The 18,234-nt window shown below is 38.6% G+C and overlaps 1 protein-coding gene across 2 annotated transcripts in view; it reads right to left on the bottom strand.

Moving 5' to 3' along the window:
- PTPRT (protein tyrosine phosphatase receptor type T) overlaps nt 1-18,234 on the bottom strand; it is a 409,415-nt gene that overhangs the window by 294,897 nt on the left and 96,284 nt on the right. For both annotated transcript variants that reach the window (XM_065754165.1, XM_065754164.1), the window contains exon 2: nt 1,084-1,209. In XM_065754165.1, the coding sequence (XP_065610237.1) occupies nt 1,084-1,209 (126 nt within the window). The remainder of the gene's footprint in view (nt 1-1,083; nt 1,210-18,234) is intronic.

The raw sequence follows: 18,234 nt of genomic DNA, 5'->3' as shown, positions 1-18,234 counted from the left end.
CTTTCAAATGGAAGCCAGGAAGATAGATTTTCCTTAACATTTGGAGTCACCAAAGTACTGAACTTTTCCAGTACAAGCTCTCCTATTAATTCCTTGCCTTCCAGATGGCATCACAGCTCTGTGTGTTCCTATTCCTTCAGATCATTCTGAGTTGTGTAAATTCAAGTATCTGCCATGTCTCTCTAGTTAGGTCTACCATGAACAGGGTGTGTGACACACAAGAGATGAAGCTGAGAAGTTGTAGAAATAGAACTGCCATTATTAAAAAGTCAACACATTCAGAATGATGAAATACATTCTTCCAGACAAGAGCAGAGAAGTAACTTTCAGAATTAGCTTTTGGGATACCAGAGCCAAAATAAGATGTCACACACTTTGAAAGATTCTGCTACTAACAGTTTCCAATTTAGGCTGTAATTAAAACAAACAAGCAAGCAAGCAGCTAGCTTGTTATCCTGTGGTTTTGTTTCTATTAACAGTTTTAACTTACAGAGATGAACATTAGACCGTCTAACCCTGGCTACAGCAGGAAACTATTATTAGATCAGCTCTACATGCTACCCTTAACAGGCACCTAGCAATTTTAGGTTTCTTAGCCCAATAATTTACAGGCATAAAAATACCTCTACAGCAACACAAGATGTTAATTCTGCCAAGCTCATGCTCTTTGGAGTGCAATCAATTAGCTGGAACAAATACTTGAAAACTGCAGTCAAGTTGTCTGGTCAGTTCTGTTTGCCACTGTGTCAATTGCCTTAGAGCAGGGGCTTCAATCGATATTTTAATTGCCCCCAGAAAACCTACAAACTATGGTTTTTAGAAAAACTTAGTACCTTTTCTTAAAACATGTTTTCCTTCAAGGTGAACAAAGCATTCCATAGAATTTAGGTCATATACACCAGCAATATCATGCTGGTTTCCAGTAAGAAACAAAATCCCAGTAAGTTATCATTACTGTAAGCACTTCGGGGAATGTTGATAACTATTTATATGTCCCCAGTATATATCAGTCATCTATACTGGGCTAACAGCTGATCCCCACAAAGAGTAATACCTCTGCTGCTGCTGAGGCTTCTTACTTACCAGTTGGGACTGCAGGATCCATCGTTGGCTTTTCCCAGGTATTGATCTGCTCCCACGTAAATCCATTGGTTCCCAAGGCCACACTATAACCACAATTACTGTAGTGCTCATCAAATGAACAACCACCTAAAAACAAGAAAAATACATACATTCCTGCATTAATATTATATCTAATCATTATGCTGGCATCATTTAACTTTTTGTACCTAGGTTTGCAGAGGGATAAATTTGAAAAAAACTAATTCCTGCTGATTATATTTCAGAGAGCAGAGGAGGTATCCAGAAAATATTTTTGAATTTTCAACCTTTTGTATCCCTTTGAAGTCTTTCTTCTCTCTTTGATACTCTTCTATCAGCTCCCTTTATTTCAACCTATTTTCTTAACATTTTCACAGGCAATTGCACATAATAAGCACATGCATTCAGGTCCCAGTACTGATATTTACAGAAACCTCTATATCAGATATTAAAAAAAGAGGAAAAAAGAACTGCAGTGGCAAAGAAAACAAAGTACCACCATCCTACAGTGATGCTCACTTGATTTTTCAGTTAACATTCAAATTACACACATATAAAAAGTGCATCCTTCCTTTCAACCATCTCTTATGCTTAATAACATGAAGCTCTGTGTCACACGTGACTACTTCTCCAGGTCTTTCAGAACTGTACCTTTGAGTGCAAGCCTTTAATTTCTCTACAACAGGAGAACAACAAGAAGTGGATGGAAACTAGCTTTCACACCTTCCAGACTGTTGACTAAGTGATCTTTCCTCCTGCAATTTCTGAAACACTTGGAAGTGGTTAACTGTCACCTGGCAGCTGTCTGAACACTTGTGCATCAAGAGAAATGCATTAACAGTGGGGAAAAACAAAAATAAAAAAGCATTTCAACATGAACTTGGGAGTCAGGCAAACAAATTCAACTGGTAAATTCAATCTCATTTAGAGCTAGTAGATTATTACCACACTGTCAAACCACCCTTCCGTTGCCTCAGGTACAGTCCTCACATCCACCCAACTTGGTTTGCCAAACATAACACGTGCTGGATCTATTACATCAGTTAGATTGGGTGTTTGGGTTTTGACCTTAATTATGACAAGCGTCTCTGTCCTGCTTTTGTTTTGTCTTATAGAAGCAAGGAGAAATTTCTCTGCTGTTACTAGTACTCCAAAGTCAGCTGGACATATCTAACACTTCTGGAGCTGCATGGACTGAGCAGTGCTCAGGGCTACACTAACTTGCCTTGCCAGCCAAACTGCCAATTGCTCCTGACATTAATCAGAGTTACAGGCACAGAGATGTTCCCGACTCTTTACCTTCCCACAGGCTGCATTCCCTACACATGCACAATAAATAGCAAGTACACAAGGGATCTGTGGTTTCCATTCAATAAAAGTTATCCAGCACTGGGTCATGTAGGCAATCTTTAGTTTTCACATATATTTTTTTCACTCTAGCTGTCAAGAAAACCCAAACTCATCTCAGTTCCTACGAAATTCCTCATAAAATCCTTATTTTGTTAAAGGACTTAATGTGTACTCCAAGCGCAACTGGTTTTCTAGTGATTTCTATGAAACTTCACATAAGTTATTTCTATTTAAGCAAATACTTGAAGGATTTGTTGGGTAGAGTTCCTGATCACACTACATGTTGTTAAAGATTAAGCTTTTCCTAAAAGACAAAATTGTTGTGTAATTTTAACATAAATATTTCTGAATATAGCAGATTTTATGACCATTGCTACCTTTCCTGCTTCAGTATAGACCTTGCAAATGTTTTTTGTTTTTTTTACAACTTTTAGAAGTATTTTTTGCTTTAAATTTACTGTACTTGTGAGGCTTTCACAGCTGTCAAAGTGAGCAGGACTACACTTCAGCTGTTTCCCTAAAGTTTTAATTTAATTTAGGTGAAAAAGTTCAAGTTTAAAATATTAAATGTGCTCATTAAAATGTCTAACGAAAAACAGGTGTTCTGGATTGCCTGTGAGGAGCATGCAATGCAATTGAAAGTCACCTTTTTCATAGCAAGCCTGGTACCAGAGATGATATCAAATACTCTGCCCTGTCTCCACGCAGGGCGCTCTGATTCTGATGGATTCTCTTTGACAGGAGGACTTCAGACATACTCCATATACACAACACCTCTTTTCAGCATGCTACAGAGTACAGTAAATGGTGCTGTACCTCAGCTATTTCTTTGAAGGAATTGTAAACAAATACTCTGATCAAGACAGACAATTGTATGAGCACTCATGTACAGAGAAAATTACACAGGTGCTGATATAAAGTCTCTGAAGCAAAATGAAACAACAACAAAATATGGGTAGCAGTCCTTATTTAACAGGGAATGTAATTGCTGATACATAGATACAATTAGCTAAATAGGTTGTTTTATGTACTCAGGGGAAGGTGAAGTTGGAGGATAAGCTGAACAAGGACAGTGAGAGCTTCTGGAAATTAACTGGGAGTTTCCACTGATAAGAGACAGCACCTTAGGAAGCTTGAAAGTGCCTCTTCTGAAATTCAAGGCGAATCCTTGCAGTAAGATTGGATAAGAAAGGATAAACTATGGAGAGTCTTAAAAGCACCTGCAACACATCTACATTTCTAAAGAAAGAAAAGTTAGCAGAGGAACCACCAAATGCAAAGTGACAAGGCAATAAGCCAGATGGATTAATTTACTGGAAGACAGAATTGGAATTTGGAGAGGTGAATTGGCAGGAAATGAGGACAGGGAAAAAGCACTGGAGTCGATTCTCAAGGCTTGGATGAGCAGAGTGGCTGCACAGGGAGCTCAGACTGGCTCAATCTTGGTGACCAAGAAGAGGAAAATGCCTATCAGCTTTTTTCTAGAGAGTGCCAAAAGAGACAAGAACTAAAAGTAGATCTTGCTGGGACACAGCCACACTTGCTTCTGAGCAAGACAGCCATCAACTCTGTTAGCACTATTAAGATGCAGCATATACCATGTTACTAAACAGGAAAACCTTCAGTCAGCACAGGCAAAGAATCACACAATTTGAAATACTGCAGAATTTTGGGTGTTTTTTGCTCATATCTACGATACCTATTGCAGGCAGCCTTAGTTCTGCCTTTATCGCAGAAGACAAACGTGGCAATGGGCTTACAACAACAGGCAACCAAAAACAGCCTTCCATACCTCCCCTGCTTCACCTCATAAATCCAACACCCACTTCACACACTCTTCTTCTTCACTGACCTTGTTGTGCACAGGAACGTTTCTCATACTTCTGCCCTTTCTCAAATAATCTGTGCCCTGCCCAGCACAGCCTTGTCCTCCCAGACGTGCCCTGCTGCTTCACCCACTCACAAACACCCACTGCAGCTCTTTCAAACACCAAACTCCACTTTAAACTGTACATACGGCCTGCAAGTCAAATAGGAGCGTTGCCCTCATCTCTCCAAGGCAGGTTTGGGCAGCTGCAGGCCTGTCTGTGCCACCAGCACTCAGCAGCAGCTGCTGCCCATGGAGCCCACAGCCCTGCCCAGGACGCAGCAGGCCCTGAGCAGAGCGAACCCCGTGCAAGGAGAGGAGGGAGAGTTTGAAGAGAAGCACAGCATCGTGTCCCTTCTGGGCAAGACTGTTGACCATAACATGCTATTACGTTCAAGTATGCAAGCGTGAGGACAATAAGCTCCCAAGCAAGATGGCAAGGCAGCAGGGTGAAGGTGCACGTGGTGTCTAACTGCATTTGCACAAGTGCTAACCTGCTGGGATGGAGCCATCCCCTCTGCTACACAAGCACCTTGCTGTGAGAACCTTGGAAATTCCATTACCCTCCACTAATGAATTTCAGTCTAAACAGAAATGTAATTATGGACTTTAAATGCCCAGTTAACTAGGGATAGTGACTCCAAAATGGTACAGCTGGCTAAAAGCTGCAGATGAGTTCCTTTCACTGATAGCAGCATAAGCTTAATATTTAGTATTTCCTAAGACAACATCCATATGGACACCTAAGAGCTACCTAAACATGCTGGAACATAATGAGGGAGAAAAAAAACCCACAAAAAGATAAGGTACATCTTTATACAAAATCATCCATCACCAAAACATAACTGCTTGGCAGCTGAACAGGGATATTCATTAACAGAGAGAAAATAATTCACAAAAAAAGATACCATGGAGTGAATTTGGATATTAGGTTTGCACATCACAGTTCTACCCAGAGCATCACAAAGGAGGTTAGAGGAAACGTAAAGCACTTGTACATCATCCAAAATGGAGTTTGGCTTCTTCCTTAGCTGTTAACAGGGGTAAGGATTTCAGGAAGCAAAACAGAATCTTTCCATTAATCAGTTAAAAATTAACAGTCAAAAATACAATTGCTAAGTAGGGCAAAAGGAAATTGAGATGACTCTGATACTGTTAAGATAATGCATGTGGTGTTGACCATCTCTTTACGCAGAATGAAAGCCAAATGAGAATGAAGTCGCTCCCTTCCTGAAAAGGGTCATATTGAAGCAAATAACAGCTCACGGAGGACAGATAAAATATCCCTTGTTTTACACTGCAGGCTTGTAACAATGCCACTGCTCATCTGAGTGATGCTAATTAATCTTGAGCAGACCTATCATCAGTTACTGAGTCTTGCCCCCGGATTAAATGTAAACCAGCCTTGCATAAATTGAATGCCTCCTTTGAATATATAATTGAATTTGCAGAAGTGTGCGCCAGGGGGGTGTTTAAATAAGTGCACAAATATGATAAAAAGGACTTCACGCCATTATATCTAATTCAGTAAGCAAAAATAATGGCAGGGCACGTTCCAATTAGCGTTTGATTTATTTATTTTAACAAATCCAATTAGTAGAATGTTTTATAAAGTCATCCAATGTCAAACTCTCACAGACTCACTAGATAAAAAACAATACTCCTAAAGAGGGATAAAGAAAGATACTAATGGGAGAAACCACATCGGTTATCCTGTGTTTTTAGATACAGACTGAAAATAACACTTCCTTAGATCAGGCATTTATAACATTCCCAGGGTGGGAAGGGCAGAACAAAACAGGAACCTCAGCTGTCCCATTTGTCCTCTTCCAGGCCTTTTCTTTACAGATAGAAATTATAAAAGCACATAATTTGAACCAATGCTTTTTCCCTGGAATGTGTTTTTTGGAAAATATGTTGAAGTTGAGTCATTTAGTCTAACCTCACCAAACACTGAGAGAGTATGGGAAGAAACAAATGGTCATAGAATGAGATAGTGATTATGGACTCTCCAGAAATTAAAACAAAACCAAACACCCTCTGATCAATAATTTTTGTCTATACTTCACTGAAAGAGCTGCATTTGGCCTTTTAGGAAAACCATCTATTCCACATGACTTGTCTCATAGGAATGCATTTATGACAAATTTTTCAGAATGCAAACTTCATGTAGTGTATCCTTGAAAAATTTGTTCTATGTTGTTACAGGGCTGGGAAGGAGAGGAGAATAAGTGTGCATAAAAACTTTGTGTTGAGTCATTTCATTTAAGACAGTATAAGCCTTTTCAAGGGCTACTGAGTTTTCTTCCATCAGGAGCACTAGTTATAACTTCACATGCCTTCTACTCCATCCAAAAAGGTTAATACAGTAGGCATCAGAAATACATGTACAAGCAATCAGAAAAGCTAATCTGAACCAGAGATCATCTCCAAATTCTACAGAGCAGACCTATGAGCACTGTCCAATGACCTCAACACTCGACAGATATCATGCCAAAGAGGAGTAGGAGTGCAGAGGTACTGGTGGAGGGTGCCTGACGCTGCAGACATCATTAGTTTTGAGCATAACGGCCTGGAGGTGACATGCTTTGTACATGTGCATGGTACAGGATAGGAAGGCTCATTCCTCAGAAAATCATTTTTCTACCATCTTATCAATCTGCTGTTGTGACTGGTTAATTTCAATCAATACTTCCTTATTTTACTAAACTACTACTTCTACATTATCAGGTTTTCCAGAAAAAAGGTTTTTGCAAAGAGAAAAGTTGCCTTTACCAAGTCAAAATGTGCCATGTGTTCACTGTGTATTAAAAGACTATGAGGAAGATTCTGCTTTTAAACTGCAGGGAAAGCTTTGGTCAGGTTTTGTTCCTCAGTCACCTGAGGAGCTACACCAGGAAGAACTGAGAAGTAGAATCCCCAGCATACAGTAAGGTGTAAACTCCAGTGTAAAGTATTTGTAACACCTTTTTCTTACATCAGTTTGAATTCATACCTAACAGAAGTGCAGATAACACGACCATGAAACACAAATCCACATTTACCCATGGAACTCTGGCGCTGACAGAAGTGCTTTTCTGAAAGTATCCAGGTATTTTGGACTTCAGGAGGAAACATCAGTGGTTACTCCAGTGCTTCAAACACATTCCTTTCGTTTCCCCTTCAAGCACAATGACTTCTTGATTCTCTGCTGCCACTATCAGTCCGCATTGTCGCTGGATGATTCATCTGCCACAGGGGAGATCCATCCATTTCTTTTCCATCTTATTTTTAACACCTAGTATTAGTTGGTTTAGATGTACGTCCCTTACACCTCCCTTAGGTTTTATCTACTCTGGAAGGAGTAGGATCTTTGAGATGCTGTGAACAATTGCCCATCTTAGGTATGGCCTATTCTTGTTGCATTTGACTAAATTTCATTCCTTTCGCACATCCCTCCCCACAGCAATCAGATGTTTCAGAGGATGGAGATGGGAACAGGGACAGGCAGGAGAATGTGATTTCTGTAACCTGTCACATATGGAACAAGCATTTAAGCTGTACTTTCTGGACTTCTCAGGTTACGCTGCATTTTCATTCTTAAATCCATTATTGTAGGTTTATCTTTGCAAAAGTTTGTGCATATAGCTTACAATTAAAGCCCTAGACCAGCTCATACATTCATTTTTAATTCTGTTCCACATCTACTAAAGATCAGTGAAATCCCTTCAAAGTATCCTGGAAGTAAAACTAACACTAAATGTCATTTGTTTAAATTGATACGTCCAAAGCAAGTACGACTCAACCTAACTCCACTTGCCAGAACAAGTCCTTAGTTGAGTAGCAAGAATACCCTTTTAACTTATGATCACTCAGCTGTGAGTACTTCAATAACTCAAATGTTAACATTTAATTGCTCTAAACTTATACACATTTACAATCTCATTATTCTTTGGTGTCAAGGTACAGAACCAACTCGGGTTCTCAAGGAATCTGGGCTTTGCAAATTAAGCTTAACTTCAGGCTGCTGAAACACAGGGTTTCCCTTGCATGAAGTTTTCAGTTTAGCCTATCCTCATGTAATTAAACTTGCAAAATTAACACAGGTTTCCAAAATCATGAAACATTCTTAAATAGACATTCCCCAATGGCTTTTGTTATACTTCCAGTTAATCATATCTTTTTAATTCATTAGTCAGGTAGCTTTCTACTCCTGTAGGAGGCTCTTGTGCTATTCACAGTATGATAAAATTAAGATCCCTTTTTCAAAATGCAAATTCATAGCACTTGCCTTTATTTTTGTACATTAAATATAAGCAAGTTCTACTTGGCTCCAATTTCTACTTTTTAAGTTACAGGACCACCTTTTTCCTCTTAAAATACTGCTTTATATTCCGAAATTAATCTTCAACATTTAGTAACGTTGCTTTTCTTTCCTTCCAGCATCAGAAAACTGCTGGGTCTACTCATTCAGTAAATGTAAATGTGAACCAGGTTATCTAATGTCACGTGTCTGGTGCATTTTCACCAAACTCTACATCAGCTATTCCTCCAGAGTCTTGGATCAGTCAGAACGTTCTATGGACTGACTTTATTTCAGCACTTTATAATGTCACATTGAATAGATAGATATTCAAGCTGCATAGTCATTTAAATTACATATCTATGACTTTTCCCTTCCACGAAGGCAGCAAAAAAGCTGCCTGAAGGTAGCTCTTTCACACTTACTTCCTTTATTCTATTATGAAGCCTTTTTATTTTTTTAAATAAGCTTAAATTTAGAATGATGGAGCTTCAAACAAGAAGCAGTCATCGGTTGACTCATATTGTGCTTGGTGATGAATGAAATGTTGTATCAAAAGATAAAATACCAGGAATTCCAAGGAGAATCTCCTTGTAGCTGAGATGCTTTCTTTGAAGACTTCATGGCCACAACTCATGGAGAGAGTAGCTTGGGAATGGGAATTCCTGTTAACTGCCACACCGGTAAAAAATAGAAAGCAGTTAAACACAATCTGGTTGCAATCAAAGGTTACCAAAACATATTTTTATCTGTTTTAGAGACAAAATTAAGCTGATATTTTCAGAAGCATTTTATTACCTCAATGCTAACTCCTCTCTGGCAGTTCCCATCACACAGTCTGCAATGACCTCTGTAAAGCTGTCTGCAGCTGGCATTCACCACATCTCCAAAGGCAATCCCCACTAACACCTCGCATGAGCTAGGGACCACACCTCAGTTTTATACTCTCAGAAAGCTCCCCACAGCATACATAAAGACAGGGTCATCAGAATTTGATTACAGATTGTGTGCACACATGTAGTTAAAAAAAGAATACCAGTTGTTTAAATGTTTTTTTGCAGAAACCTAAATGTGGTAGTTTGATTCGTGTCGATCAATACTGATTTTTCTTTTGTTAAATTGCTTCTGAAGCACACATGAAATTTAAGCTCCAGCATCGGGTAGACCTACAAAAATTGCTTCTTGATATTGGAGCTGGTGTATTTAAAATGTAATAGCTCAACTGTATGCTGGTCAAATACCTGAAAGTTATCTAGAAAGATGGATATAATCTGTTAAAGCAGAACCTCATTGGCTAATAAAATGATAATAATTTGCAATGAGTGTTGCAATTGACATAACTTGTTAAATCTCATTTTGTGGTTATAGGAAGCTACTCCAAGTGTTTGGCTGCATAAAGAAATTTTCTTGAGGTCCACCGATTCTTGCAGCTACAAGTTCGTGCCTTCCACAGGCTGAGTTTCACAAAATACCCTCTTACTTGTTGCCAGCAGCTTCCATTTACATGTGAAGTTCAGTGTCAAGGATATTTGGAGATGTGCTTTTAAAACTGTTTTCAGTTACATCGTGATCTTCATTTAATGTGTCAGGAAAAGTCAGGCCCTGAAATAGCAGTGGCAGGGCAGCTGCCCTGTTCTCAGGTGCCCTGCAGTCAGGCTGGGAGCAGCATGTCAAATGCTAGATGGACTACGCAAAAGACCTTGCAAAGTCTGGTCAGCTGAGTGATGGCCAAGGTGCTAACAATCAGCTAGAACCAGAAGTTAATAAAAACGAAACAAACCAAAACCAAGTAACAGATTAAAGTCCTTTTTCTTTATTTTTTCACACATTCTGATGATCCTGAATGTACCACTTGCACTGCAGTAACTAGGATGCTTTTCAGAATCATAGTAAGGTGGGGGCAAACAGCTCCAGAAGCCTTGTTATCCTTGGCAGCACATTGTAAACACAGGAATCATGGGAAGATTTGCTCACTTTTAGCCTCCAGTACAAATATTTTTGTCCAAAGAGCAAAACATAGATAGAAGCCAGGAAAGATTGGATCCCTGACTAATAGCACATGGGAGTTCCTGAAAGTACACTGAGCTCCTTTTCTGTTTCACCAGGTTTCCTACTTTGGTATGTGAGCAGAAATGCAGAAGTGCCCCTCTAATTACAGCTATGAATCTTCAACTTAGAATATCAGATCCAGAACATGCATTTAGCAGAGGCACAGCTGTTGTCTTCTAAACTCTGTATTAGAGAACAACAGCAGGGGAAAGGAGAAAAATTAAGGGCATTAACACAAACACAGTTCTCTAAAAGCTCATATTTGGTTAAAAAGGAGGCCACCACAGCACATCTCAGCTCTCAGCATTGTTCTGAAGCTGCCTCAGCTGCAACCAGGGGCAAATCAAAGGTAATCTCAAAAAAATGACCGTCAGCCATGTAATACTGAGTCGGTTCCACTAAGGGAGAGCACAGCCTTCGCTCTGTGCTCTGAGGTGGAAAATCATTTGCTAATAAAAGGCTGAGAAATGTTCAATGCTATCCCACTCAGATTTTTCATTTTAGAGGAATTCCAAACTGCACAAACGGGCTAATTTGTAATGTTTTAAGTTCGCTACGCATTTCACTTCAAAACAGTTTCAGGCTGTGTTGTCATTATATAAAATTTGATTGGAAGCACACATATAGAGGAGAAAAAAAGTATGCCATCATCCAAAGCCTTCTTCCTCTTTCTGGGATATATTTTCTCCATTTTGAGTCTGAAACTTATAATGCTACATTTTAAATGGAAACTATTTCTAAAGGAGGATTTTCTGAATACCTCAGTTCTTATTTCTTTAAAACAGCATCCAGTTTGAACTCTGGAGGGAAGCATTAAATGTTTAAAGCACTTCTTCCTAAGATACGAAAGGCACAACATGAAAGAAGCCCAATGCAATCACCCTTCAAGACACTAAACAACCACACTCTAACAAGAAACATTTTCCTGTCATATTTGGTCACAATTTAAAGCTCATGTCATTGAGTTGAGACACATGAACCAGGTACCCTGAGCTTTTTATCCCAAGTGCACACAGATATAACCTGTGCTTCACGATGCAGTGCAAACGTACTTGGTACAGCTGAGATGGCCCAGTGAAAGGCATCTAAAAACCCAACATTAAAACCTGGCCTGAAGAGCATTTAACACACAATACGTCAATATTTCTTTTTAGTAACGTACAGGGATTTTGTAACACTTTCTACATAAGGTGCAATACAAAACACTCTGGAAGTTTTGTAGCCAAACTTTCAGCCACTGTTCCTGCGCTGAAATAGTCCACACAATTCCCATGCACAGAAAGCTCATTTGCTGAAATACACTTCTGGAAAAAAGGTCTTAGCATCAGTTTCAGAAAGTAACTGCCTTTGCTTACAAAATTTCTCATCACACTAGAGGTCAAATGACGCTGTCTCTGTGGATTAGACAAACACCATACGATATTGTTCTATCCACACACCATCAAGCCCTATAAAATTCCTCTCCCACTTGATTTTGGTACAGGGAAGGGCATTTATGCATTCAGCTGCATACAGCTGCTTCACAAGCAGATGACACAAGCAACCTCATTAACATGTAATGCATTCCCAGTGTCCCCAGGTGAAAGTGCAGATACTTAGAAGCAGAGATGAAAGTGTCATCCAAACGATTTCAGCTATGTAGTTAAAATTGAGTGTAAAAATTCTAATAAACTCAGTGCTCCTCAATAACATTTTCATGCAAGACATTGTAATTTTAAAGTAATTGTGCAGAATCTGATTCATTAAATATATAATGCTTCAAAACATCACAATGATAGTATTAATTCAAAAATTAGATTCAGTATCTGATCAAATTAATTGGTACTAAATATACCTATCAAATTAGAACCACACTATAATTCCATTGATACTTCCAGTTAACAACCACACATTAGGCACTACTACCAAAAATGGAAGAAAAGAAGGTAATGCTTTCTTGGTGTTTGCCCCATGGTCCTTCTCACAAGAAAAGACAATTTTAAATCTTTCAGGCTTCAGGTGAAAGTTTTAGCATATCATATCAAGCACGGTAATGACAAAAATAAGCTCATCAGGTATCTCCATTTGTTATTCATGCACTTCTCGGCCTAACAGAACAAGCATGGTATGGTATCAGAGCTTTGTTGATTGCCCCAGGTCCCATCTTAATCACCTGACCAGCATATAATCTGAGGTTGGCAGAAGGAAAAGACAGCAGAGCACTTCATGCAGCTTACAGAACAGAAGAGTGACAGAAGCACGTCAGACCAAAGGTCAGACATCTGCTAGACGTCACTCGGGAAAGATGCAAAAGTAGGACAAGCACACAGCAGATCTTCCTCGAAACCCTTTCCCAGCTTCAAACAAGCCTCACTCACTCCAGTTGTCCTTTTTCCATGAATCTGCCCAACCATTTTCAGAACCTTCACACTTGCGATGACTTTTACAGCTTAACCATACTCTGACAGCTTCTGGCTACTACTTTCCTGGGGATAGTTAGAAATGAGGTTATTTTTGCCCTTATGCAAAGCCATACAAGCCCAGGACAGTGACACTATCCTTGCATAGATGGTATTTGCCTCATGTGCTGAACTGACACTTTAGTGATGAGAAAGGGATTACAGTGTATTGTTTCCCCATGTAAGTGACAGCACTTGTCGGGCTGTACCCAGGAGGCATAACTGTTTTAAATCACATTCTGCACTTTGGGACAAGACAGACTTCTCACTAGGCTATCAGCCAACAGTATTTTTTTTCTCTCCTTGTGAAGATCTGTCTCTCAGGGAGTAAAAAAATCAGTATACTTGACTGTATTGCAGCAGTTCTAGTAGTTTAAGGCTATTTTAAGATTATCTAATGAAGAGAAACCTGACAATGAGGTCCCAGCTGGAATAAAGATGTTATTTAACTACCTCTGAAAACACTCATCTGTGGCAGAAACTAATAGATTTTCCCAGAACTGTTACCACAATTAACATGGACTTTAAAAAGCAATATTTAACTAGCAGTTATCATTTTATTAGCACAAAGAGTAAAAAGAATCAAGGTGATGGACTTAGTTTAAAACTTAAAAATTGCTCTGTGTAGTTCAAGTTCTACTTTAATGAAATTGTTCCCCTTTACTCTCTCTCTCTTTTTTTCCCCTTCTGAATGGTTTTAAATCCATAAATCATCTGCATTCAACTGCAGGACAGCTGGGAACAATGACTTACTGAATATATTTGACCTGCCTTAAAATTATGTCACCAATGTCTAATAGCACCGTTCCAATCTCGGTGATCCCACTCCTCACAGAATCACACAATCTTTGCACTGTACATTGAGCTGATGGACACAACGCTTCAGCAGAATGAACATTACCACAAACACTGAGTGAATTTGTTTACACCCAACTCTGAAAACAACAAAATTAAAAGAAGAAACCTCCTTTTTCTAGAGTGTTGACAGTCACCACTGGGAATATTGCGTGCATGATGGAAGCAAGTCATGAAGGACTGAGCTATTATTGTTTGAGCCAAGAATAAAAACTACATCATCTATCAGCAGAAAGTCCAGCTAAATCATCTGATTATCTCTATCTACATTGACTGAGGTAGAAAATATCAAGGCATTCTTGAGAGGACTACAACCAATGGGATGGCGTCCATTGATAGCATCACATTTTCTTGCCTGTGTCTCCAGAGAACATGCTGACATGGCCTTTTAAGGGTAGAGAGAGGGCACCATAGGGAGGACAAAATTATGTGGAAAAGAATACACTTCCAGGTCTCAAGGAGTTTGTACAAAGCACTCTTTCACTTCAGCAAAAGTTGTCAAACTGCTCTAGAGTGAGGTTTCCACATCAAATAAAAATATCACTGAAAAATACTGTTGTGAGAATGGCATCCTCAAACCTGTGCAGGCTGCTCTCTCCTGAACGCAAGAACTGGGGATGCAACAACAAAGTTTACACTTACCTATACAATGAGAAAAAGTAAAACCGAGTTGCCTCAGCCAGTGGAAAGCACCAAGACTCGTAAGCCATCCTACCATGATGTATCTGGATGAGTAACTAAATAAATAACTTGGTGACTGGCCAGTGAAGGGGTGCCCCATTAGACAATGAGAGCAATCTGGAGTTTAGAGCATTCTGTGATTTTCCTTTGCTTTCTATGTATTTCCATGAGGAGCACTTCCTAGCCTCTGTTTTCCCAGATTAATAAAGTCACACTTTTGCAGTCTTCTCACAAGGGAAAGCTGTCAATTTTACCAATAAACCTCATAGCCCTTCTTTGCATCTGTAATGTCTTGAATTAATCCCTCTTCTAAAGGAGTACCTAAGTTGTACAGAATATTCCACATTAAGTTATATTTTTTATCTGTACAACAGCATTCTTATTCAATATCCTTCCTTCCTTGCAGAAATACATTCCCTATTTTAGGACAAATCTCTCAGACTCACCTCAATCTCCTCTTATTAATGCTCCAGCAGCTTTCTGTCACTTTCAGCTGATTTCCTATCTTAAAGCAAAAATCTAATTAATGCCGACATGCATGACCTTACACACCGCAATACTAAATTACATCCAATTTTGACTTCACCACATTTCAGATTTTTCATTCCTCCAGTCCGATTAATTTATCCTCTTCCAATTGTGTGTCAGTGACTGTTTATGGATAGCACATTCCTTGCTTCTATATCAGGAACATCGATGTAAAGAAGACAGATCTCAAGAATTATCCTTTTCATCTTTAGCTAACTCACCATCAGCTTCATACAGTAGAAAGGTATACACAAAGTTACTACTGCCCACGTTAGTCACAGACTCATCCATTCAACATATTTCTTCTATTAAAAAAAACATTATTTCCATAGTATTATGTTCTAAAACCTGAATTAGATTGATCATATCACCTTTTCCTAAGCAGTCCAGCCCCCTAAGCACTGCACCTCAAACCCACTAAAATTTTTTCAGCAACATCCAGTCAAACAGGATGCCCATGTACTGGTTCCCTCATGAAGTCTACTTTATAGGACCTTTACGAGTGTGTTTCCAAATACCTAGAACTTAAATTACATCTTTATCTAGCTTAGCAATCAACATTGCAGGAAGTAGTGATTGAAAAAATTTGTACCAGCTTGAGCCAGTATTTCATCCATCCAGTCCCACAGAGTTTATGTTATTAAAGGTTTTGACTACTTGATTTAATATCTTAGATAAAGTCAGTGGACTGTCGTGCTGGTACTGCTAAAACTGGGTAATTATTTAATAGAATCTGATTTCTAGTACTGTCAAATTGATACAGTATTTAATAGATAGGAAAGTAATGATGAGAAACAAAAGAATAAGTATACTTGTTCTAAACCCTTCATTTAACAAGTTTCTATCTGACTTTCTCGAATCTTAAGTTACTGTTTTGACATGAAACATCAATGATTTAGAAATAAGTAACTCATAAGTACATTATCAGTTACTGCAAGCTTAGATCTTCATTCATGGAAACTAGGGCATAATTTTAGAATACTGCTGATATGCACTGTGTTTATAAAGCATGCTATTTCTCAACCTGGCTTTAAGAGTTTACTTACATAATATATATATATATATATTATATGATAATATGTAATATACACAGACATAGTTAAGAAAACCAATAATATCCTGTTCTTTTGCTAACTGTAAAAGTCAGGAAGTTTACTCCCAATCTTTTATACCTGGATTGATAGTAAGTATTGTTTTCCTTTCAGTCTAAAAAAAAGAAATTGAAAATGTCAATCATCTGTGAAGTAATAGTTAATCACCTGTTTTTTATGTAGGAAGAGCAATTGGTGGCTGGGTGATGACACCAGGTGAGAGTGCTTGGTTAGGAAGCAAGCAAGCCACAGAAATTTGTTGAAAACTTCAGATATGTACCTTGTTTTTATAGGACACTAACATGGCACTATATAACAGCTGGGGTATGCTATAAGAGAAATGGAACAGCACATCGAAGAAACTCAAACCCTTTCTAAGGCTCTTTTACTAAATACCAATGGAGAATACTGTCATCCTCCTCTCCTTTTCCACAGTCCTTCATTACAGAGCCATCCAAATTAACTGGTTGACATATTAACCAGTTATTAACATTAACATATTTCTAGGCTCCTGCAAGGCTCACCTAATTCTGCCCATTAATGTGTGATTCTCTATAGCAGATGGAAAAAAGCTGCACCTGATTTTAACGACCTTTGCAACCTTCACGAACTCTTAAGCTATTTTATATACACACACACAAACCTTTGTCTCACGTGATACACTGAAAATGTTTTCAAGAGATATGCAAAGCAGATTACTGAACTAATCTTTATCTCTTTTTTAAGATTTTTTTTAAGTCATGTTCCTTTTCTGTATGACTTTTAAATATGTATTATCTGCTTGAAACCCCCAGAACATAGGCACATAGAAAGACACCAGTGGATTATAAATGATTATATTCTTAATGTTCTAAATTATTAAAATTGCTGCCTTTCAGCACCAACATTTCTGGACAAGTATAAAGTGTCTTCCAAGAGCCTTAAGTCTTTTTGACTAAGGTATCAATCACAAGTCTTTTTCAAAAATGTCTCCTGGAATGGATATCCATCCTTTTTCATTTTGCCAGAGATGAAAACTATACCCAGCTGAATATGCAACTTTCCATACGCTTGTATTATCAGAGCACCCTAGAGACCTAAATGATGGCCAGGACTTGAACAAATTCACGTTATTGTGCTAAACCTCCTCATTTCTTTGGAATTTTAAATACACCGTATGCTTTAAAGAATCAGTAATGGGTTCCCTAGATAACTGAGGTTTTGGTAACATGCTGGGAAGCTGAGAACTTAAGAATCCAAATACTAGTCTAAGATTTGTTGCTAGAAGAACACTAATTTATCTACTAAAATGTTGGCTTCCTGTAGTTTGACCACAGAGCTACTGAATGAAACCCTCGTGAGAAGGTTATACTATGCAGGGGAGAGCTGAAGGACTACAGGCCATGCTACTTCTGAAGTAATTTGGTTTCTAAAACATAGTTTAGGTTCCACAGCATGGTTTAGGTCTGGCTGGTACCAGCCAAAAATGCTCAACTCGAGCACATATTTGATTCCTCTTTTATGTTACATCCCTGCACTGTGCCAGGTGCACTGATAGGGCAGCATGGTGCTAGACTGTCTGCTCTTGTAGTTACATCCCAAACAGCAGACCCTGGAGTTACTGCATTATAGGTAAAAATAACTTAAAAGTGCTATAGTTAGATTTGTGAAATACATTTAAGGGAACAGTGCATACTGAACTTTTAACAACAGTCTCTGACTGGTAAATGGAAAATTCTCCATGTTACAATACTGAGCTCTCGAATTAATGCCTATTATTTCCTAGACAAGTAAGAAAACATTGCTATCTATACATCCAAATTGAATTTGCTCACCAGCCAGGGATGCCATTCATGATGGTGCCAGCTTTCTAAATGCCTGGCTCCAAGCATCTGCTTTGGTTACTTCCCCCTTGGATAATTCATGGTTCAGGGACGCAGACTGTAGACAGCCTAACAGTTCCTAAACAGGGACAAAAGGAACTTGTGTATCTTCTTTTTTCACACAGAACTA

The sequence above is a fragment of the Cyrtonyx montezumae genome, unplaced genomic scaffold, assembly GCF_038088225.1.
Source record: "Cyrtonyx montezumae isolate F1298 unplaced genomic scaffold, pur_monq_1.0 scaffold_9, whole genome shotgun sequence".
Taxonomy (NCBI): Eukaryota; Metazoa; Chordata; class Aves; order Galliformes; family Odontophoridae; genus Cyrtonyx; species Cyrtonyx montezumae.
This window is presented reverse-complemented; position numbering and strand designations above follow the sequence as displayed.